This window comes from Natator depressus, chromosome 4 (assembly GCF_965152275.1).
Source record: "Natator depressus isolate rNatDep1 chromosome 4, rNatDep2.hap1, whole genome shotgun sequence".
Classification (NCBI taxonomy): Eukaryota; Metazoa; Chordata; order Testudines; family Cheloniidae; genus Natator; species Natator depressus.
The window spans coordinates 84,607,466-84,631,368 of NC_134237.1; the positions used below are offsets into that span (position 1 = coordinate 84,607,466).

At 40.9% G+C, this 23,903-nt stretch overlaps 1 protein-coding gene across 4 annotated transcripts in view; it reads right to left on the bottom strand.

The window, feature by feature from the left end:
- MICU3 (mitochondrial calcium uptake family member 3) overlaps positions 1-23,903 on the bottom strand; it is a 146,073-nt gene that overhangs the window by 35,150 nt on the left and 87,020 nt on the right. For 3 of the 4 annotated variants that reach the window (XM_074951342.1, XM_074951344.1, XM_074951343.1), the window contains 3 exons: positions 13,398-13,469; positions 11,892-11,930; positions 4,983-5,078 (listed from right to left, as the gene is read on the bottom strand). In XM_074951342.1, the coding sequence (XP_074807443.1) occupies positions 4,983-5,078; positions 11,892-11,930; positions 13,398-13,469 (207 nt within the window). The remainder of the gene's footprint in view (positions 1-4,982; positions 5,079-11,891; positions 11,931-13,397; positions 13,470-23,903) is intronic. The other variant, XM_074951345.1, reaches the window with a different exon arrangement.

The window sequence follows — 23,903 nt, forward strand, 5'->3', positions numbered from 1 at the left end:
CTACCATTTCCACTTGGTCAGTCTCACTGAATGAAAAAAAAAAAACCCCTCAATATGCTTTTACACAGCTCTTCAATGAATTTTGCACCCATGGACAAAGTCAAGTTACCTTCATTTCCCCATCCTTAAAATGGGGATAATTATATGTATTCATCTTGTAAAGAGACTTCAGATTCTTGAATGAAAGGCAGTATGGCCTTCTATGATGAGATAACTGGCTCTGTGGATATGGGGAAAGCAGTAGATGTGATATATCTTGACTTTAGCAAAGCTTTTAATACAGTATTCTTGCCAGCAAGTTAAAAAAGTATGAATTAGATGAATGGACGATACGGTGGATAGAAAGCTGGCTAGATGGTCGGGCTCAACGGGTAGTGATCAACGGCTCAATATCTAGTTGGCGGCTGGTATCAAGCAGAGTGCCCCAACGTAGGTCCTGGGGCCGGTTTTGTTCAACATCTTCATTAATGATCTGGATCGGGGGTGGGCAAACTATGGCCCATGAGCCACATCCAGCCCTCCAGCCAATTTAATGTGGCCCTCGAGCTCCCGCTGGGGAGCGGGCTCTGGGCTTCCACCACTCCCACGCTCCAGCTGGAAGCAGTGGCATGTCCCCCCTCCGGGTCCTATGTTTAGGGGCAGCCAGGGGGCTCCACATGCTGGTGCTGTCCCCACAGCTCCCATTGGCCAGGAACTGCGGCCAATGAGAGTTGCAGGGGCGGCGCCTGCAGACGGGGCAGTACACAGAGTTGCCTGGCCACGCCTCCACGCAGAAGCCAGAGCGGGACATGCTGCTGCTTCTGGGAGCTGCTTGAGGTAAGTGCTGCCCAGAGCCTGCATCGCTCACCCCGTCCTGTGCCCATATCCCTTGCCCCATCCCTGATCCCCCTCCTGCCCTCTGAACCCCTCAGTTCCAGCCTGGAGCACCCTCCTACACCCCAAATTCCTCATCCCCAGACCCACCCCAGAGCCCGCACCTCCAGCCAGAGCCCTCACCTCCCCTCCTGCAGCCAACCCCAATTTTGTGAGCATTCATGGCCCACCATACAATTTCCATACCCAGATGTGGCCCTTGGACCAAAAAGTTTGCCTACCCCATATCTGGATGATGGGATGGATTGCACCCTCAGCAAGTTTGCGGATGACACTAAGCTGGGGTGAGAAGTAGATATTCTGGAGGGTAGGGATAGGGTCCAGAGTGACCGAGACAAATTGGAGGATTGGGCCAAAAGAAATCTGATGAGGTTCATCAAGGACAAGTGCAGAGTCCTGCACTTAGGACGGAAGAATCCCATGCACTGCTAAAGGCTAGGGACCGACTGGCTAAGTGGCAGTTCTGCAGAAAAGAACCTGGGGATCAGGACCGGCTCTAGGCACCAGCAAAGCAAGCACGTGCTTGGGGTGGCACATTTCTAGGGGTGGCATTCTGGCCATCCTTTTTTTCCCCCTGGCCCCGCTCAGTCAACCAATGAGCCCCTGTGTGGGCCGGGGCGGCGGGCTCAGTGCGGGGGGTCCTGGCCCAGGGGCGGTCCCTGCCCTGGCCCCCCACCGTCAGGGGAGCGGGGCGATGCAGCTCCTCCCCCCCTCCCGCCCCTGCTGCATGTGTCACAAGCGGCGGAGAAGCCGGAGCCAAGTGGAGGGGAGCCCGGGATCGGGGCAGGACCCGCGGCCGGTAAGGGACCCGCTGCCCCGGGCGGCTCGGTGCTGGGCTAGCGCCCCTGGTCCGCCACCCTACCCACAGCTGATCCGCCTCACAGCCGCTTTGTCGGTTACTGTCCCCTCTGCAGGGGTGGGGCCAGGTCTGAGATCGGGCTGGGAGCCCACAGGCGGGACGTACATCCCCAATCACCTCATTCCAAACACTGCTATAGCATTACGCATTCTTTTAACATTACCAGTATCAGTGGCTTCTGGTGAGCGCAGTTTCTCAAAACTGAAATTACTAAAAAATTATTTGAGGTCCACCATGTCCCAGAAGCATTTATCAGGACTTGCATTAATTTCAGTTGAAAGTACCACTGCAAAAAATTTAAATTTCACTGAATTATTAAAAGACTACGCAAATATAAAAACCCGAAAAATTAAGTTCATATAAATTCTTTTAATTTAATGAGAAACTGGGCACACCGGAAGACACTAACGTTTTTCATTACAGTGTGTAGTTGAACCCAAATTGTTTGTAGTTGTGATTTTGTTAAAATGAAATGAGTACACTAGTAGGAAATTGTTTTATTTCACTAACTACAAATTCTCTGTTTTCATTTCTTAAATATTTTAAACAGTCAAAACAAAACAAAACAAAAAACACTGCAAACTGCAAACATGAGTAAAAGCCAAAAAAAGGGGGGGAAGCAGCCAACATTTTTTTTGCTTGGGGCAGCAAAAAACCTAGACCCGGCCCTGCTGGGGATTACAGTGGACAAGAAGCTGGATATGAGTCAACAGTGTGCCCTTGTTGCCAAGAAGGCTAACGGCATATTGGGCTGCATTAGTAGGAGCACTGCCAGCAGATCCAGGAAAGTGATTATTCCCCTCTATTCGTCACTGGTGAGGCCACATCTGGAGTATTGCGTCCAGTTTTGTGTCCTCCCCCCCCCATCACTACAGAAAGGATGTGGACAAACTGGAGAGAGTCCAGCAGAGGGCAACAAAAATGATTAGGGGCTGGGGCACATGACTTATGAGGAGAGTCTGAGGGAACTGGGTTTATTTAGTCTGCAGAAGAGAAGAGCGTGAGGGGGGATTTGATAGTCGCCTTCAATTACCTGAAGGAGGGGGGTTCAAATAGGATGGAGCTAGGCTGTTCTCAGTGGTGGCAGATGACAGAACAAGAAGCAATGGTCTCAAGTTGCAGTGGGGGAGGTCTAGGTTGGATATTAGGGAAAAACTATTTCACTCAGAGGGTGGTGAAGCACTGGAATGGGTTACCTAGGGAAGTGGTGGAATCTCCAACCTTGGAGGTTTTTAAGGCCCGGCTTGACAAACCCCTGGCTGTGATGATTTAGTTGAGGTTGGTCCTGCTTTGAGCAGGGGGTTGGACTAGATGACCACCTGAGGTCTCTTCCAACCCTAATCTTCTATGATTCTATGATCTAAAATCGCTGATGTCAATGGGAGTCTTCTACAGTGAGTACAAAATATGTATGTTACATTCTATGTTGATAGACAGAGACATCTCTCCACAGTCCTATATTTTTCAAATGCTCTAGCAACTTCAGTAATTTTCAATATCCATTCAGAATGAATCCACAAGCTGAGCTCAGCAGTGTTCAACTCCACTGACCTATTGGGAGTGGGCTGTAGAACTACATAGCTTCACTCATTCCTCTCAGAAAGATACCAGAGAGTCAGGATGGGCAACTTCTCCTCTTGTTGAAGGACCTCTTTTGTGGAGTCTGACAAGAACAAATCTTTTCTAACCTCCTTTTCAGTCTACACAACAGCACTTGAAGAGGCTGTAAGACAGTGCAGACTCCAGTGTTACCTAGCTTTATGTCACTTTTTCAGCACAAAAGTCCATGGTATCATCCATTTGTTAAGAGTGTCTGTGAGAGATAAGGATATGGATGAAAGCTAGCAAGCTCAAGCTTAAACGAAGCAAGACAGATGTGATTCTAGTGAGTAGTGGAAAATACTCTGAGAAGCTAACCAAGGATATTCGATTTGTATCAGTGATTTGCATGTTAGCCGAGAGGGTTTATGCAAATGTTCATGGAAGAATTAAACGAATGCAGAAACTAGATGCTGGTAAGTTTTAATTATTGCAGTCTACAGATGTCAGTGTAACGCACCTTTAATGATGTGCTTAATTGCCTACTGGACAGGTTCGCATTAAAAAGGCTTCTAAAGAATACTAATCTTAAAATATTGTACATCTTGCTCATTGTTAATTTTGCTCATGTAAGTACAACAGGTGTAAAGACAATCTGTCCCCAGCTTTGCTGCACTTCAAGCTAATCCATCTGACTGGAGTTACCCTCAGTGTGGGAGAATCCTCAGGTGACATAAGACTGGTAAAGCAGCTCCTATGCTTCCCTCATTACTGTCCCTGTTGTGATTTGCATGGCTTGAGATAGAGGTGTTACTGGGGAGCTGCTACACGTGGCCAATCCTTGGGGCCATGACCAGCCTGGCCCAATGTACAGCAACCTCCTTCACACTGTAGCTGGGCACAGAAATGCCAGTTTGGAGGATCTGGCCTTTAGACTCTCTTTTAAATTATCAATACAAAGACATATACACATTCTGTTTATTCAGTTTTTTCAAAGACTAGATAATGAAATAAGCTTTTTATTTTTATTATAATTTAGACACCTGCATACACTCATTTTTGATGGAATAGAGATATTGCTAGTCTTTCACAATGATTGTGCAATATCTAAAGATAAAGACTGAGATTAATGTATGCAATTGTTTTAGCTGCCTGAAACACCACTGTTTTCAATACAATACGTTAAAAAGAATCTTTAGCAAAGGCATACATAATATTGCTGACCATGACCTTCTGTAAAAATAAACTTCGCTACCATAGGTTTTAAAGCAAGTTAAGGGCCTGAACCCGCAAAGTCTTGGATACCTCATGAGAGATGCTGAGTGCGCTTTACTCTCATTAAAGTCATCACCTCACAGGATCAAGCCCTAAATGAAAAATGGTTCTTAATTTTTCAGTTATATAGAAATCAGGGGTTTTTTTTAGTTAATATTAGATAAATATCCTAACACCAAGGATATAGTGATAGGACTTGATCTTCCAAATCTTGCAAAAGAGAATGCTAGCTGACTAGAAATGACAACTTCAAGTAATGCCACTGTATTCAGCCACATTAATTTCATATGACAGCTTTCCATAAACACTGTTTTTAAAAGAACTATTTTAAAAAGAAAAGAAAGAAGATCCACAACAATGGGGAAAACACTAAAATACAAAAGGAAATAAATAAAATGGCAATTTGTTCATGGACCAGACAGAGGTTTTATTATACCTCTGCAAGATCCGAAAAGAGAGCTTGGCTTGTGCTACGTCTCAATGTATCCCAATAGCTTCTGGGGACAAGGTCCTTTCCATCTGTCTTAAGTACCTGTAGAAGTTTCAAGAAGCACAACTGTTTGAAAACCACAAAACAATCATAAAGAACAACAGCTTATACACTTTAAAATCTTTTCTAACTAATCTTCAAAAAGAAGAAAACTGCATGAGTTTACCTTTGTTTTTGTTTTTTTTCCCTGCACAAAGAAAAGTATTATATCACACTCCTTGTAAACCCAAGGCATTTTCAAAAGGGTAATAGTATCGATATCTATTTCCTTATTAGTCACAATGTGGGCTTTACAAAACATAAGTGATTAATGCAAAATAAATTAACTAGATTAAAAAAATAGTCGGAATTAATCAGAGTTTTAATTGCACTGCTAAACAATAATAAAATACCAATTTAAATTTATTATATATATTTTTTGATGTTTTTCTACATTTTCAAATATATTGATGTCAGTTACAACACAGAATACTAAGTGTACCGTGCTCACTTTATATTATTTTTAATACAAATATTTGCACAGTAAAAACAATTTTAAAAGTATTTTTCAATTCACATCATACAAGTACTGTACTGCAACTTCTTTATAGTGAAAGTCCAACTTACAAATGTAGAATTATTTTTGTCACATAACTGCACTCAAAAACAAAACAATGTAAAATTTTAGAGCCTACAAGTCCACTCAGTCCTATTTCTTGTTCAGCCAATCACCAAGACAAACAAGTTGTTTACATTTACAGGAGATAATGCTACCTGCTTCTTATTTACAATGTCACCAAAGTGAGAACAGGCATTCGCATGGCACTGTTGTAGCTAGTGTTGCAAGGTATTTACATGCTAGATATGCTAAACATTTGTATGCCCCTTCATGCTTCGACTTGTAGATTATGCTTTTAAAAATCTTTTTTTACAGTGCAAATATTTGTAATAAAAATAGTAATATAAACTGAGCACTGTACACTTTGTATTCTGTGTTGTAATTGAAATCAATATATTTGAAAATGTAGAAAAACGTCCACAAATATTTATAATACATTTAAATTGGTATTCTATTATTGTTTAGCAGTGCAATTAAAACTGTGATTAATTGAGACTATCTTTTTTAATCTCATGATTATTTGCGATTATTTTTTTAATCGTTTGACAGCCCTACTATAAACAGAAACATTCTGGAGTATATGTAAAGTGAAAATGTATTGGCAAGCTTGTATTATTAGTAATTTCATAATTTTGTCAACATATTAATATATAAATAGATTAGGTTGCTTGTGATAGGAAGCTTGTTTTCTGATTTATCAAAGCATGACATGCACCAATAGAACTATCTAAATAGTTACAAATAATTTAATTCCAACAAAAGATCCATCCTAATAGTGTTAAGGAAAATAAGAATCAGGTCCACAGAGACTAAGTTCTAACTGCAGGATATACAGCAAGAAAACCTGATTGTGGGTGTCCACTGATCAAATTTACCATGTGCTCTATTTGAAAGAGCTGTAAGCCATATCTTTTTGCCATAGAGGTGCTCTGCAACAATTTTAGAGGCCTGAGATACTTACATCTCTTACATTTTGCCCCACTTCCCCACTTTACAACTACCTTTGGAGGTCGAACATGACAGCTTCCATCTTTCTGGCTAAGGAGAACTAGATAAGGTGATCTTGAAGGCAGTCAAGGCTTCTTCTAACTTGGCTACTGTTCTGTTGCCCTTTCCCCCGTGCCCTTTCCCCCATTAGTCTAGGCCTGATTCCCTACCTTCAATGCTCCCAACTCCTGTCAGTCTGGCAGAAGAGACAAAGACTGGGAACTGAATTCAATCTTCCAATTACAAGTGGGAAAAATATCCTTACTTTTGTTTTTTAAAATCAGCATAAATTGTTGCTATTAAAGGTCTTATATGGTCATAAACTACAGAAATACAATGTGATATATGCCATCATGTGCCAGCAATGCCCCTCTGCCATGTACATTGGCCAAACCGGACAGTCTCTACGCAAAAGAATAAATGGACACAAATCAGATGTCAAGAATTATAACATTCAAAAACCAGTTGGAGAACACTTCAATCTCCCTGGTCACTCAATTACAGACCTAAAAGTCGCAATACTCCAACAAAAAAACTTAAAAAAAAAAGGCTCCAACGAGAAACTGCAGAATTGGAATTAATTTGCAAACTGGACACCATTAAACTAGGCTTGAATAAAGACTGGGAGTGGATGGGTCATTACACAAAGAAAAAAATATTTCCCCATGCTAATTTTTCCCTACTGTTATTCACACCTTCTTCTCAACTGTTAGAAATGGGCCATCCTGATTATCAATACAAAAGTTTTTTTCTCCTGCTGACAAGAGCCCACCTTAATTGATTAGTCTCGTTATAGTTGGTATTGCAACACCCATTTTTCATGCTCTGTGTGTATATATATCTTCCTATTGTATTTTCTACTGCATGCATCTGACGAAGTCGGTTTTAGCCCATGAAAGCTTATGCCCAAATAAATTTGTTAGTCTCTAAGGTGCCACAAGTACTCATTCTTTTTGTGCCCCATTGTACACTTTGCAGAATCCCGTGGGATTCCTTTTAGGATTTTTAGTATATCTATAAAGCCACATAGATGTTGTGAGGAGTATTCTGCAGGTTTATTTTTGATTTTCCACACATTCAACGTCATATGTACTGAGGAAATTTAGACAGTTGAAAATTTAGAAAGGAGACCTGACAATTTATATTTTAGGAAAAATCCCTCTTGAAATATTATTCCCAATATTCTGTTAGCACCATATTTTCTCAGCTAACATATGCAGCCTTCACGGCACTCACGTTCCCAATTTAGCAAGTAGTAAAGTATGGTTACATAACTGAAGACATCATTTAAGTATGTCTTATCAGTGTAATCCACTTAATGCTCATGGGGCTGTGTCAAGGTTCCTCCCCCACTCTGAACTCTAGGGTACAGATGTGGGGACCTGCATGAAAACCTTCTAAGCTTACTTTTACCAGCTTAGGTTAAAACTTCCCCAAGGTACAAATTAATTTTATCCTTTGTCCTTGGAATATCCACTGCCACCACCAAACTCTAACTGGGTTTACTGGGAAACGTAGTTTGGACATGTTTTTCCCCCCAAAATCCTCCCAACCCTTGCATCCCACTTCCTGGGAAAGGTTTGGTAAAAATCCTCACCAATTTGCATAGGTGACCACAGACCCAAACCCTTGGATCTGAGAACAATGAAAAAGCATTCAGTTTTCTTACAAGAAGACTGTTAATAGAAATAGAAGTAAATAGAGGTAAAGGAATCACCTCTGTAAAATCAGGATGGTAGATACCTTATAGGGTAACTAGATTCAAAACATAGAGGATCCCTCTAGGCAAAACCTTAAGTTACAAAAAAGACACACAGACAGAAATAGTCATTCTATTCAGCACAATTCTTTTCTCAGCCATTTAAAGAAATCATAATCTAACACATACCTAGCTAGATTACTTACTACAAGTTCTAAGACTCCATTCCTGGTCTATCCCCAGCAAAAGCAGCATATAGACAGACACAGACCCTTTGTTTCTCTCCCTCCTCTCAGCTTTTGAAAGTATCTTGTCTCCTCATTGGTCATTTTGGTCAGGTGCCAGCGAGGTTACTTTTAGCTTCTTAACCCTTTACAGGTGAGAGGATTTTTCCTCTGGCCAGGAGGGATTTTAAAGGGGTTTACCCTTCCCTTTATATTTATGACAGGCTGTCATTTAATTATTATTTGCCTGAAGATGAATAAAAAATCAGAAATGAATTCTGAAATATATTTTCTCTTAATAGTGAAGAGCAATAACAATGTTTTGACACCAAGCGAACGTGTCATCTTACTGAAAAAGAACAGAGAAAAAAATTCACAGAGATCTCTTGGGTGAAGTATTTCTGCTTATTGTAGTTCACAATATTTTTGCCTGAAGAGAAATATCTTATATGCTTAGAAATAAGGTATTTTACGTTTGCATGTAGTGGCATGCAGGACAAAGACTTAAATTAGTTGAGATGCCAACCTTGTATATTGTTTAATTTCTCTGAAAATTACGAAGATTTTATAAGCAAGTGTAATACAAAAATGAACAAGATATTCATTTTGTGCTTTCTAATAAAGTCAAAGCAGACAGTCATTACAAACTTAAATTTTGTCAAATAATTTTTAACTCCTTTTTAAAGTAACCTTTCTTAAATCTGGCACTTATTTATATACTGTATGAGAAAACAAACATCTAAAATTATATTATATGACAAGAAATTTTTAGCCAATAGAACATTATCCCTTTTGTTGATTTGGACCATACATTAAAAAGATAAAAATACTGTTCCCACACAGTACAATCTCTGTAATTACCAAAGTCTTACATAGGTCTGAAGATAGTCTATCACTCAACTTTGGAAGAAATCTCTTGTCTGAAGTATGGAATCTCATTCTGGGGAGCTTCCAGAAAGATCCATAAGAGAGTACCCAATATTAAATACCATATATTGGACCTCCACAAACCAAAATTAATTTTCCACAATTTTTAATATGCTGCAGGTAACAACTGTATACTATTCTGACCAGTATAAGGTTAGGTGCATTATAATATATTTTTTGCAGCTAACATTCATAAAAATTATTCATTCATAAAAATTAACATTCATAAAAATATCTGAATAAAAGATAAAAACTTAATACAATTAGTATGCCTAACCTTTTCATTTCAAATTTAATGTCATGTTATAAAGCTCTTTATCTAAATAGAGATAAACTGGTTTTGATCCAACTGCTGATGCATCATGTTGATGATGTATATTTTAATCTATGAAACTTCATATTTTTAAAAAAATTAACTAAAGTTAGACAAGAATATCTCTTCTTAAACCATAAAATATTGACAAAATTTGCCAAATAAGTAAAAAAAAAATTTCAACATGAAATCACTGCCTCAAGAAGTTACATATACTTTTGACTGCCTCATCCTTTATTTAGATACACATACTATTACATAATTATTAATTGAATAACCTGTCTTATTGGTGATGTACTTCATTTATCTGACAAAAACTGATTAATTACTGATGAAGTTAGTATTTCTGAAGCATGCACATTTTATTTTTCTACATGTTACTTTTATAATAATCCTCAATAATAAGATTGCATTCAGCTAGTCAAAACCCACATGCAACTCATGCTGTATTAGTCTTAATACACATTCACAGCATGCACCAGCTTAGCTCCAGAGAAATATCATGAGTAATATGAAAAGACATAAATAATCAAATTACTCAGACCCATTTATAGATGCATCTTATGTAAGATGTAGCCTTCAGAGCTTGATACTATGAAGTTGTGAGTACACTCAACTGCCCCAGATTTCAATGGGAGCTGAGGGTGCTCAGGACCTTATAGTTTGGGCTTTCAATGATAGAAATATAAAGTGTTCATTATTCCAATTCCAGGTCCACATTCATAGCATGCTAATAGATCTAATTCACCATTCACCCATTTATTTTATTTAAAACCCCTACTGTGCTGACTTATTTTTCTAAATGTAAGTATAAAAATAGATTTTTTTACTAGAGTCAGAAAATTATTATAAATTTAGAAATGCTTAAAACTAAGTTTTGTTAAACTATAAAAGGAAGGAAATATAGAGACATGAAGCACTAAGTCTTTCACGCTTACATAGGGCATGATCCAAAGCACACTGAAGTCAAAAGAAAGGCTTCAATAGACTTCAAGTCAAGACTATAGTGCATACTTTTTGCCTTACTATCATCTTATTGAACAGGTATGTATTTAACATGTCTGTGCTGCCTTACCTGGGCACAATTGTATGAAATACACAGTGACAGAGTTAAAATGTAGGCATGATCAGAAACAGTACTATGTAAAAATGGCACTGCATATGTGTTCAGCTCAGAGATAAAAAGGTTCTTACCATTTTTTATTCTTGTTAATGCTGCACAGCTACAAAAGTCATGGGAAACAGAACTGTATATACAACTTCAAATCCTAGCCCCTTTTCTATAAATGCAGTCACAAACTCCATCCATCCTAATTATCATGCTAATCTGGCTCAAAAGAATGAATTCCTCCCCATATAACCATGAAGATTGAGGCTTGGGTTCTTCTCTGGCTTTTTTATGCTAGGGAGCCAGGGAGGACTATTTAAAGGAGTCTAAATCTGCTCTGCTCTGAAAGGACATTCAGCCAAGGTCAAAGGACAGAGTTCGTCAATCTGAAAATTCCTTCCACCCTCTGCCCAAACACTAATCAAGTGTAATAAAGTCTGTCCTCATCTTGGGCTATGGGCTTCCTCTCTACCAACAGCCCCTGTTCTCATCCTACTCTGAAGTAGTTTTGTTTTATTTTATGCACAAACAGTGCAAGAAAAAAATGGTTGAGACCTTCTCTTCCTCTGTGCTGTGTTAGGATAAGATGCTGGGAAACTGACCGAACCCAAGGAATATGGTTATTACTGAAGGCTCTACCGTTATGTCCCATAAAACGGAATGGAATTTTTATTACTAATTGTTGTTGTGGGACTTTATTTACATGGGGTCACCACCCCACCCAGAGCAGGTCTACAACTCCCTAATACACACCTGCTCTTTTTCTCCTTTTTACCTATCCAGAGGCATCCATCTGTCCTCTGGATGGGCCAGTCTGTTACTCTATGCCTGTAGCAAGTATGTGCAGCCTTCTATGGCCGTTAAGATAGAGTATATTTTTGATTTAACAAGACCCTATACTAGCAAAATTCATTTACTTGATAAAGAGCCAATTGTTATAACAAATGATTCCATCTCACTGGTGAAAACTATATACACAGAAAAATTTTGAGTACATACACTGTTAGTAGAAGTATGATATCCATAGAGTTGAAGGCGCTGACATACAGCAAAAATGGTGAAGTGAAGTACCACATTTCAGAATGAAACCAAAAAGAAAGAGAAAGAAGACAACAGAATAGGTTAAGACAGGCAAGTCTTTATTTACACGTTACTAGAAATGTTGGTATGTTTTTTTAAATGGTGGCGAGCAAATGGTTCTTTTTTTACATCTTGTTTTTAAGACTCTTAAAACAGAAAAAAGTATAGGTTTATCATTGCAACCATGATAAATTTAAGTTACAAGAATTATGCTATTCTACCCCCCTATTTTATCTCTGTAACATTCTCAAAAGTTTTCCTTCTAGGATGAAGTTTCTTTTGCTTAGACTTGGCCTAAACATGTCAACAAAATTAACTGAGCAATTAAATTTTTTGCCAATGTGAAAAAAGTTGTGTCCCTTAGGATGAACAAATATTCTTTTCTGTGCTTGCGTTATTCAAAAATGTGGTAGCTCCTAAAATTCAAGTTTCTTGTGGTTTGGGAGCCAAGCTCTGGGAAGAGAGCACACAGACAGCCCCAGATAAATTTGCTTTTACGTTATGCTTTTAAAATTCAAATAAATAAATAAATAAAAGGATTTTGCTGTACACAAAACAGTTCTTGAGCTGAGGGCTAGAATCTACAGCCCCAAGTAGCCATAATGGTAGCCATAAAGGGATAAGAAGCAGATATATCCAAGTGGTACCTATATTGTGGGGTTTTGGCCCAATCGATTTGCACAGTGCATGAATCCACCCATTTTTCAAAGGAGGACTGGTAGAGACCTATCACTGAGACACATGGGGATTGCAGGGACACCTGGGGATTGCAGGGAGACGGGATGGCTGAGTGGGGGTGCAGGCACAAATGGGGACAGTGGCAGATGTGCCTGACTGAGAGAGGCTAGGGGTCAACCAGGGTCTTCATGGGGGAGGCTCCATGACATATTTCTCCCAACCACACCCAGGCTCCTTCCCAGCAATTACTTCCCCTGACTCCCCAAAGCCTTTGCACTGCTTCTGATGGATGTGGGAAATACTGTATGTTTCTTTTCCTGAATATTTTTTGTTGTCTATATTGTTACATACATACTTGTCCCTAGGACTTGCCCACATGCGTTTTGAAATAAATTACCAAACTAATTGAAACCGGTGTGATTATATTGTATTATTTTGACAAATAAAATATGCAGAATTTTGCAGAATTTTAAAATATTGTGCATAGATTTTTTATTTTTTTGATGCAGAATTCCTCCAGGAGTACCTATTATTCTCCACTCAATAAACAGGCTTAGAATCAAATCAACCCTTTATATTGTTAGGAGTTATGTGATTCACTATGGTACCTGGTGTTGTCCAGAAATCTAAAAAGTGATTAGTAACAGTAAATAAATATTCTTCTTAACTAATAAATATAACCACACTTTTGAGCTACATAAAATAATCCAAGAACCACAAACCTACAGCTATTCTAATTTTACTTACCAACATTATACGTTTCTCTTCATCTCCTTTTTTTTCTCTCTTCTCATTTTTCTTTCTAAATATCTCTTGAAGCTGCAAAACAAGCCAAGTTTATCTTCCGATCCAGGAACAGAGCTACTATGTACATAACAAACAATGCAGAATTGCCCCTGCCTGTCAATATGTCTACATACGCAGTGCTGTATACATACATACATACACATGCTGTAAAAAGTTGAGCTATTAAATATAGTTTTAAGAGAAATAAAATTGTGTATGACCAGAGATAGATAAATGTTCCAAAACTGTACTAAGTGGGTCATAGCCCACGCAAGCTTATGCTGTAATAAATTTGTTAGTCTTTAAGGCGCCACAAGACTCCTCCTTGTTTTTGCTGAAACAGACTAATACAGCTACCACTCTGAAACTCATCACCTTATACTCAGACTCTCACCTTCTAATCTCCAGCTCTCCTCACCCCCTTCTCCTCCATATGAAAAGGCAAAAATAATTGTTGTTAAATAAAATACAAAGTAAACAGCCCCCTTAGAGAACACAGATTTTAGAGCAAGGGCCTCAGGGTCCTCAGAGTTTTACATCATTCTCATCATTTTAGTATCTGAAACTGGACTAGACAAAATTCCCCCACTGTTGGGAATAATGCTACAATCCGGAAGTGATGGACCAGATGACCTAATGGGTCTTTTCCGATCTACAAGTTCTATAATTCTATGAAAAGTCATATCTGTGTCTCTTCCTCCTACCGATGAACTAATTACTTGTGGTAAACAGGGCATAACTACTGGCTCATGATCAGGAGTTATCTGGTCATTCTATCGGGTCTATTCTATTGACAAGCGGTCAGTGTTGCAATGCTACAGTGCCCCAAGACTAAGGAGCAGGAATGAAACTCTCAATCTCAACCAGCAGTGGCCAAAGTAGCAACACAAATCCCTCAATCTTTTGAGCAACAGAAAAAGAATCACCTCTATACTATTCTCTGTTCTGACAGCCTGCAAAACAAGCATCTGAGATAAAAAATCAGATCTGGATCCCTTGTGTAGTAGCACAATTAATCTTAAGGAAAATGTGTCATATGTTCCTATGGTCACAGGGTATAATAAATTAATGTAATTAATTTCATCACCTGAATGCGTAAATCAAGAAAATAGATCACTTATCATTAACTACTTAGCAGTGATGGTTCCTGAAGAGTGAAATAGTATGAATTTTCCATTTAAATCTGTATTAACTTCCAACTTCCACCACAATATAGAGCCAAAAATCATAGTAAAAGAAGAATCAAATCTGTTTATAATCAGACCTCTTAAAAAGGATTAGCATAATACCCATGCATAGTTATCTAAATCTTTATAAAGTCCATTTTTATACTATGTCAATCATATGTTAGATGTAGTCAACTGCAAAACATAGATTAATGTAATATTACATTTGAGAATTTACAGGCTAAACAGCCAAGAAATATGAAAGTGTTCCTACGGCAACATTAACTAGTCCATGTTGCACATTCAAGATATGTAGTATTTTGGTTTACTATTTACACTGATTAAATATATACATTCATTTACAGAAAACTATATGTACAATTTAGACAAGTTAATGTTGCTCTGAAAATCTTAATTTATATTTATTAGGCCTACAGGGGAAATAATTTTCCCGTCCCATGAGAATTTGAGATTTCAGAACATTTTCTTATTCCAAATTCAGATGAAAAGTCAAAATTTCAATTTTCACAAACTGATAACCTGTCTTTATTATAACACATTCTATCTAACAAGTAACTCATTTGCTTATATAATGGTTGAAATACCACATACTTGGCACTCATATACTACACACTGCATAATTCAAGTAATTATACAGTTAAACTGACTTGTATAAAGTGTAATAAACCGTACTATTAGTGTGATATCATGGTTTTCAGCACTTTTAAAACAGTTTATAGTATATCATATACAGGGCCCAATTATACACAAGATTTGCATTGCATCTCTCAAAAATTTGTAATATTTTATGCCCTATAGGTGCTGTTGAGATGTCGGCTGTCATGTTTCTCCGTACACAAAGCACAATACACATTCTAAATCTAGATAATTTATTTTTTCAGATCAAGGAAAACACCAGAGCCAGATTTGTATATGCAGTCCAGATTCTACTCATTGCTTGAGTAGCACAAAAGAGCCACATCCTGACTGCAAGTGGCTAATTGAGAATTCCTCCAGGGGAGGGAAGGTCAGAGGCCTCACCTGGTACAATATTGATGGAGTGACTACTGAACTCTAACTTCTCCCCATCATCTGACTATGTCAGAACTTTGCTACACTTTGCCAATTCTCAGCTGGGCTATGCGTGCATAAGGTTCATAGCCAGTTTACATCAGTTAAAGCCTAAAGCTTAACCAATGCTGGGGCTGGAGCCACTATTTCTTGAGAATCAGAGAGTTAAAACTGACTCCCTGATGGCCCACAGGAGGGGAGATGCAGATCTTGGCACTGAGAAGAATCTAGCCCATAAAGTCCCCATAAGAAGGAAACAGAGACAAAGGCCAAAAGTGGGAGATTTTAGCACAATACACAATGTGTTAGCATTCTACTGTTCAAAGAAGACATATCAGAAGCCAATTAATTAAATAAAATTTATTCCAAACTCTTGCTAGAATAAACAGCACTTTTGAATCTTGGAAAATGATTCTTCAGCAAGGGAACTCTGTCTGTAAGAGACAACAGCAACTGAATTCCTTTATTTACAGTAATACCTCAAAGATACGGAGACCAGAGTTACGAATGGACCAGTCGACTGGACACCACGTGAAATCAGAAGTAACAAATCAGGGAGCAGCAAAGAAAAAAAAAGCAAATACTGTACTGTGCCTGTATTGCATCTTAAAGGCTGTATTACATCTGGGCTGCCTGTCCCCACTCCCACGCACAGGGCAGCCACTTACAGCAAGACACTGGGGCTGCCAGCCTATGGCAGCTGGAGCCAGCAGAGCAGGAGCAGGGCTGGGGTCTGCGCTGCTTTCACCCCCCGCCTCGCCAGGAGGGGGATGCACTGTTTTTACTTCTCTCCCACTTCCAGGGCTGTTTTCACACACACACAAACAGCCCTGCCAGGAGAAGGACAAGCTTGCAAACTCATGCCTGTGCTGAGTAGGGAGTCAGCTGCTGTTGAAGCCTGGGCTGGAGTGTCGGCTGCTGGATCTGGAGACCAAACTGTGCTTTGTTCAGAGCTACGAACATTTCAGAGTTACCGACAACCTCCATTCCCGAGGTGTCCGTAATTCTAAGGCTCTGTTGTAGTATAACAGTGAAAGTGCAACAAAAATCAATATTTTACATATCCCTACCAATGTGCTTCACAGATGACAGATTGTTTCAGCCCTCATATCCATTACACTTTGGCTTCTTAGCTGAGACTAGCACAGATTATGCCAGTTATTATGGTGGAGGTTTTGCCTGCTATAAATTACGGGGAGACAATGAAGGCCCTCATCCTGTAATACACTATGCACAGGCACGCCGTATGGGAACAGATTTCAGAGTAACAGCCGTGTTAGTCTGTATTCGCAAAAAGAAAAGGAGGACTTGTGGCACCTTAGAGACTAACAAATTTATTTGAGCATGAGCTTTCGTGAGCTACAGCTCACTTCATCGGATGCATTCAGCGGAAAATACAGTGGGGAGATTTATATACATAGAGAAAATGAAACAATGGAGCAGGATCCTGTTGCATTCATTACTAAAGACCTGGCTGAACTTCTGGAAACTGACCTTTTGTGCAGAAAAAGAGCTATGGGCTACAAATGAGAAGAATACTGAATGTGAATGAATCTGGGAGCACTATCCTAGGAACATTGTCTGAAACAAGATAATAGGACTGAACATTGAAAACAATGCAAAAAAGATCTCCAGCAGTCAGGGGACAAAATCCTTCTGTTCTCTGACCTCAGCCCTATGACATAAGCAAAGAAAAAAAACTAACATCTGAGGAATTAGTTTATAAAAAAATTATTGAAGCCATGGTGCTGTATCCAGAAAAGTTAAGGGTGATATAAATCTTCTCTTGGCATATTTTGAAGTTCTCTCTGCAACTAAATCTGACAAAGGGTTAATTTGTCCTATATTACAGTTCAGAAAGCTATTTTATTTGTAAAGCTTATACGGTTACTTTTGTTATTAGCTTTACTTTCAACTTTGCAGTATTCGAATTTTGTTTAATGGAAAGGTACTGTGGAAAAGTTTAAAAGGGGTCAAGTGGTCATCTATCCGACCTGTGGCCAAATTCAGCCCTGGTGCAAACAGGTGCAGTGCCACTGCATCAATGAAGTTGCATTTAGAAATACAGAAATGTAGGACTGCAAGGAACTATCTAGTCCAGCCTGCTGTGCTAAGGCAGGACCAAGTATACCTATACCATCCCCAACACGTGTTTGCCTACCCTTTTTTAAAAAACCTCCAGTGATGGGGATTCCACAACCTCCCTTTGAATCCTATTCCAGTGCTTAATTATCCTTTCGTTAGAAAGTTTTTCCTAATATCTCACCTAAATTTCCCTTGCAGCAGATTATGCTCATTACTTCTTCTCTCACATTCAGTGGACATGAAGAACAACTGATCACCATCCTCTTTGTAACAGCCCTTTACATGTATGAAGACTTATCAGGTCCTCCACTCAGTCTTCTTTTCTCAATATTAACCATGCCCAGTGGTTTTTTAAAGCTTTCCTCACAGGCCAGGTTTTCTAAATCTTTTTCATTTTTATAGCTCTCCTCTCGACTTTCTCCAGTGTATATCTTTCTTAAAGTGTGGCACCAAAATCTGGACACAGTACTCCAGTTGAAGTACTGTGAGTACTCCAGTGAGGAGTAGAGCAGGTCAATTACCTCACGTATTTTACATACAACACTACTGCTAATACACCCCATAATGGTATTAGCCTTTTTAGCAACTGCATCAGATTGTTGACTTACTCAGTTTGTCGTTCACTATAACGAAGGCTCCATGTTGGTCACGGAGGTAGCGGAAGTCACAGATTCCATGACTTTCCGCAACCTCTGTGACTTCTGCACCGGCCAGTGTGGCTGGCCCTGGGGCCAGCTGCTCAGGTGGCTCTGGGGACAGACACACCGGCCACTCCTGGAGCGGCTCTCCAGTCAGCCACTCAGGCAGCCCTGCTGCCAGCCGCACCGGCCACTGCTTGAGTGGCCCCAGGGCCAGCTGCACCAGCCGCTGCTTGGGCGGCCCCAGGCAGCTGGCCCAGGGACTACCCAAGCAGTGGTTCCAGGAGCAGCTGGAGCAGCTGCTGCTTGGTAGCCCCTGGCAGCAGTCCCAGGGCAGCTGGAGCAGCTGCTGCTTGGCGGCTGCTGGCAGCTGGCGCCACTGGCCCTGGCCCGCCGCTCCCTGAGCAGCGGGCCAGGAATTTTTGTTTATTGCCTGTGACCTGTCCATGATTTTTACTAAAAATACCCATGACTAAATTGTAGCCTTAACTATAACCCCCAGATACTTTTCACCAGTACTACTGCAAGGTCAGTTATTCTTCATTTTGTATTTGTGCATTTGATTTTTCCTTCCTAAGTGAAGTACTTTGCACTTATCTTTATTGAATTTTATCTTGTTGATTTCAGATCAAGTCTCTAATTCATCAAAGTTGTTTTGAATTCTCATTCAGTCATCCGAAGTGCTAGTACCCCTTCCCAGCTTGGTGTCATCTGCAAACTTTATAAGCATACTCTATTCTCCTCTATCCAATTCATTAATGAAAATACTGAATAGGAACCCAGGAGAGACTCCTGTGAAACCCCACCAGATAAGTCCTCCTAGTCTGATAGCAAAACATTGATAACTACTCTTAAATACATTGTTTCAACCAATTTTGCATCCACCTTAAAGTAATTTAATCTAGATGAAATTTCCCTAGTTTGCTTATGAGAATATCATGTGGGACTGTATCAAATACTTTACTAAAGTCAAAGTACAACATGTTCGTGCCTTCACCCCTATACACTAGGTCAGTAATCCTGTCAAAGAAGGAAAATAGTTTGGTCTGGCATGATTTATTTTTGACAAATTCATGTTGGCTATTACTTATCACCCGATTATCCTCTAGGTGCTTACAAATTGATTAATAATTTGTTCCAGTATCTTTCCAAGTATCAAAGTTAGGTTCACTAGTCTATAATTCCCCAGGTCCTCTTTGTTCCCCTTTTTAAAGACAGGTACCTCTTGGACCTCACCCATCCTCCATGAGTTTTCAAAGATAATTGCTAATGGTTCTGAGACTGCTTCAGCTAGTTCCTTAAGCCCCTAGAGTGAATTTCATTAGGCTCGGCTGCCTTAACTTGTTTACAGGCTGAATTAGGCATTTAATCTTTTCATTATATTTTTGATATTACAGATTTCTTCTTAATAGGCAGCAGATATAAAACAAACAAAAGGAAGTATTTCTTCACACAACACACAGGCAACCTGTGGAATTCTTTGCCAGAGGATGTTGTAAAGGCCAAGTCTATGCAGAGTTCAAAAAAGAATTAGACAAATTCATAGAGCATAGGCCCATCAATGGTTATTAGGCAGGATGGACAGGGATGGTGTCCCTAGCCTCTGTTTGCCAGAAGCTGGCAATGCACGACAGGGCATGGGTCACTTGATGGTTACCTGTTCTGTTCATTCCCTCTGGGGCACCTGGCATTGCCCACTGTTGGAAGACAGGATACTGGGCAAGATGGACCTCTGGTCTGACCCAGTATGGCCGTTCTTATGTTCTTGTGGTTACTTTACGTAAGACCAAGATGGAACCAGACTCCTGGCATGCAAAATTAAAAAGGTCATAGAGAAGTTTTTAAACTAACGTATGGGGAAAAGCTAAAAGGTGTGGACGAGCATGTGGTTTGGATAGAGACATCCCTGAGAGCAGGATTTAGAAAAGGGGATATTCTATATCCTAGAAAGAGCAGAGGATAGAAGTTGACAAAGTCCAGAAAGAAACTGAAGAGAAACAAACTGTCAAACAAAAAAAGAGTCCCATTCATTTACATCACAAGAAGGCAGACGACTAAATATTGACAAATTTTATAAGTGCTTGTTTACAAATTCTAGAAGTCTAAATAATAAGATGGGTACTTGAGTGCCTGGAACTAAATGAAGATATTGATGTAATAAGCATCACAGAAACTTGGTGGAACAACGATAATTAAGGTTAAGATTTTGTCAGGGTTATTTTTAGTAAAAGTCAGGGACAGGTCATAAGTTTCCATTAATTTTTGTTTATTGCCCGTGACCTGTCTGTGACTTTTACTAAAAATAACTGTGAGAAAATAGGGTTGAGACCGAGCCCAGCTGTAGGAGGAGAGGCAGGGGGCCCAGCACCCGCCACCGCTGTGACTGACAGCTCGAGGGTCCCACAGCCACCACAGGTAGCTGGGAGCTCCAGTCCCCTCCCAGCACCTGTTGGGGGCTGAGTTCTGGGGGCCCTTTGCTGCCTGCAGCAGCTTGGAGTGCTGGGGAACCTCCGCCGCCCACAGTGGCTCAGAGCTCTGAAGGCCCCTCACTGCCTGTGGTGGTTCAGAGCTCCAGGGACAGCAGCTCAGATCTCTGGTGGCAGTGGCTGAGAACTATGGGGGCCCCCTCCGCAGCTCCAGAGCTCGGAGCTCCAGATCCCCCCACTGCCTAGGGCAGCTGAAAGCTGCAGGAGCCACTACCACTCACAGTGGCTCAGAGATCCAGGTCCTCTGCTGCCCAAAAGCTCTGGGGGCCCTCCACCGCCCGCGGCAGTTCCAGAGCTCAGAGCTCCAGATCCCTCTGCTGCCTGCAGCAGCTGAAAGCTGCAGGGGCTGCTGCCACTCACAGTGGCTCAGAGCTCCGGGACCCCTGCTTCCCATGGTGGCTGAGAGCTCTGGGAGACCCCTGCCACTTGCAGCGTCTTGGAGCTTCAAGATTGGTGGCTTGGAGCTCTGCCAGCAGGGGCTGAGAGCTCTGGGTCCCCCTGCCACCCACGGTGGCTGGGAGCTTCAGGTGCCTCCACTACCCACGGCAGCTGGGAGCTGCATGGTCTCCTTGCCAGTTGTTGCAGCTCAGAGCTCCAGGTTCCTCCGCAGAGGGTGGTAGCTGCAGGGGCCCCCACCATTTATGGCGGCTCAGATCTCCAGAGCTCCTGCCGGCTGACAGCTCCAGCCCCGCCGCCCTGGGGCTGAGGTGGAAAATATCATGGAGGTCACAGAAGTCATGGATGCCATGACTTTGATGACATAATCTTAGCCTTAATGATAGTCAGTGGGACATAGTATTACCAGGGTACAAAATATACAGGAATGACAGAGTAGGTCATGCTGGTGGGGAAGTGGCACTATATGTGAAAGAAAGCAAGAGTCAAATATAGGAAAAATATTAAATGAATCAAACAGTACAACAGAATCTCTATGGATAGAAATTCCATGCTTGAATAATAAGAGTATAGCAGTAAGAATATACAGGTTGAACCTCTCTAGTCCGGCACCCTCTGGACCTTAGTGCTGAACCAGAGAATTTGCCGAACCATGGGAGGTCAATGCAGAGTTCCAGCGGGTCTCCATAGCCGTGGGAAGTAGGGGTGCGGGGGTGCTGCAGCACCCCCAGGCTTTGCATCCAGCATGGCCCCCCGCCCAGGGGCTCCAATGCTGGCCCCAGGTCCCAGCCACCAGCCCCTCGCCCGGGGTCCCAGCCGTCGGCCCCAGGTCCTCCCACTCCCTTCCGGAGCTTGAACACCGTGAATCAGCTGTTTGCAGCGCTCCGGAAGCGCTGCGAGGGAGGAGGTGGAGTTGGTAAGCGCGGGGCCACTGGCACACGAGAGGCAAGGGGGAGGGGAGCAGAAGGGGGAGGCTTGGCGCCAGTGGATGCTCCGCACCCACTAATCTTTCCCCGTGGGTGCTCTAGCCCCAGAGCACCCATGGAGTCGGTGCCTATGCCAGACCATGGATATTGCCAGACCAGGGAGTGCCGGACTAGAGAGGTTCAGCCTGTACTACAGACCACTTGACTAGGATGGTGACACGGTGGCGCTGAAATACTCAGAGATTAGAAAAAAGAAAAGGAGTACTTGTGGCACCTTAGAGACTAACCAATTTATTTGAGCATGAGCTTTCGTGCGCTACAGCTCACTTCATCGGAATGCATTCTGATGAAGTGAGCTGTAGCTCACGAAAGCTTATGCTCAAATAAATCGGTTAGTCTCTAAGGTGCCACAAGTACGCCTTTTCTTTTTGCAAATACAGACTAACACGGCTGCTACTCTGAAACCTGTCAGAGATTAGAAAGGCTACAAAAAACAGAAAACTTAATAATAATGAAGGATTTCAATTATCTCCATATTGACTGAGTACATGTCACCTAAGGATGGGATGCGGAGATAAAATTTCTCAACATCATTCATGACTGCTTCTTGGAACAACTACTCCTGGAACCTACAAAGGGAGAGGGAATTCTTGATTTAGTCCTAAGTGAAGCACAGGATCTGTTCCAAGAGGTGTATACAGCTGAACCGCTCAGTAATAGTGACCATAATGTAATTAAATTTAATATCATTGTAGGGGAGAAAATACCAAAGAAACCCACCACAGTAGCTGTTAACTTCAAAAAGGGGAACCATATAAAAATGAGGAAGCCAGTTAAACGTGAATTAAAAGGAAGAGTCACAAGACTGAAATGCCTGCAAGCTGCATGGAAACTATTTTAAAATACAGTAATAGAGACTCAAATTAAATGTGTACCTCAAATAAAAATAAAAATAAAACAGTGAGAGGGCCACAGAAATGCCACCCTGGCTGAAGAAAGTAAAAAGAGGCAGTTAGAGACAAAAAGACATCCTTTAACAAATCAGAACTCAAATCCTACTTAGGAAAATAGAAAAGAACATAAACTCTGGCAAGCCAAGTGTAAAATATATAATAAGGTAGAGGAAAAAAGCCAAAAAACCAATCCGAAGAGCAACTAGCCAAAGACACAAAAACTAACAGCACATTTTTTTAAAGTACATCTGAAGGAATAAATCTGCCAAACAATCAGGGGGGTAGTGGATGATCCAAGTTCTAAAGGAGCACTCAAGGAAGACAAGGCTGAGGCAGAGAAGCTAAATTAATTCTTTGCATCACTCTTCACTGCAAAGGATCTGGGGGTGATTCCCACACCTGAGCCATTCTTTTTAGGTGACAAATCTGAGGAACTGTCCCAGATTGATGTGTCAATAGAGGTAGTTTTGGAATAAACTGATAAATTAAACAGCAATAAGTCACCAGGACTAGAGGGTATTCACCCAATAGTTCTGGACTTCATTCAAACAATAAAATACAAGTAAATAGATAAAATTCACCTTTGGGCTAAACTACAGATTGAAAAATATTTATTTAGATTTGTAAAATAACAAAAGTACACCTCTCTCAGTTCAGGGCAACTACACCTGTAATCTCAACCTGTGGTCCAGCAAGGGCAAGTATTCACAGGCTTCCGGCTCCCCAGCCATCAACTCTCTTGGGCA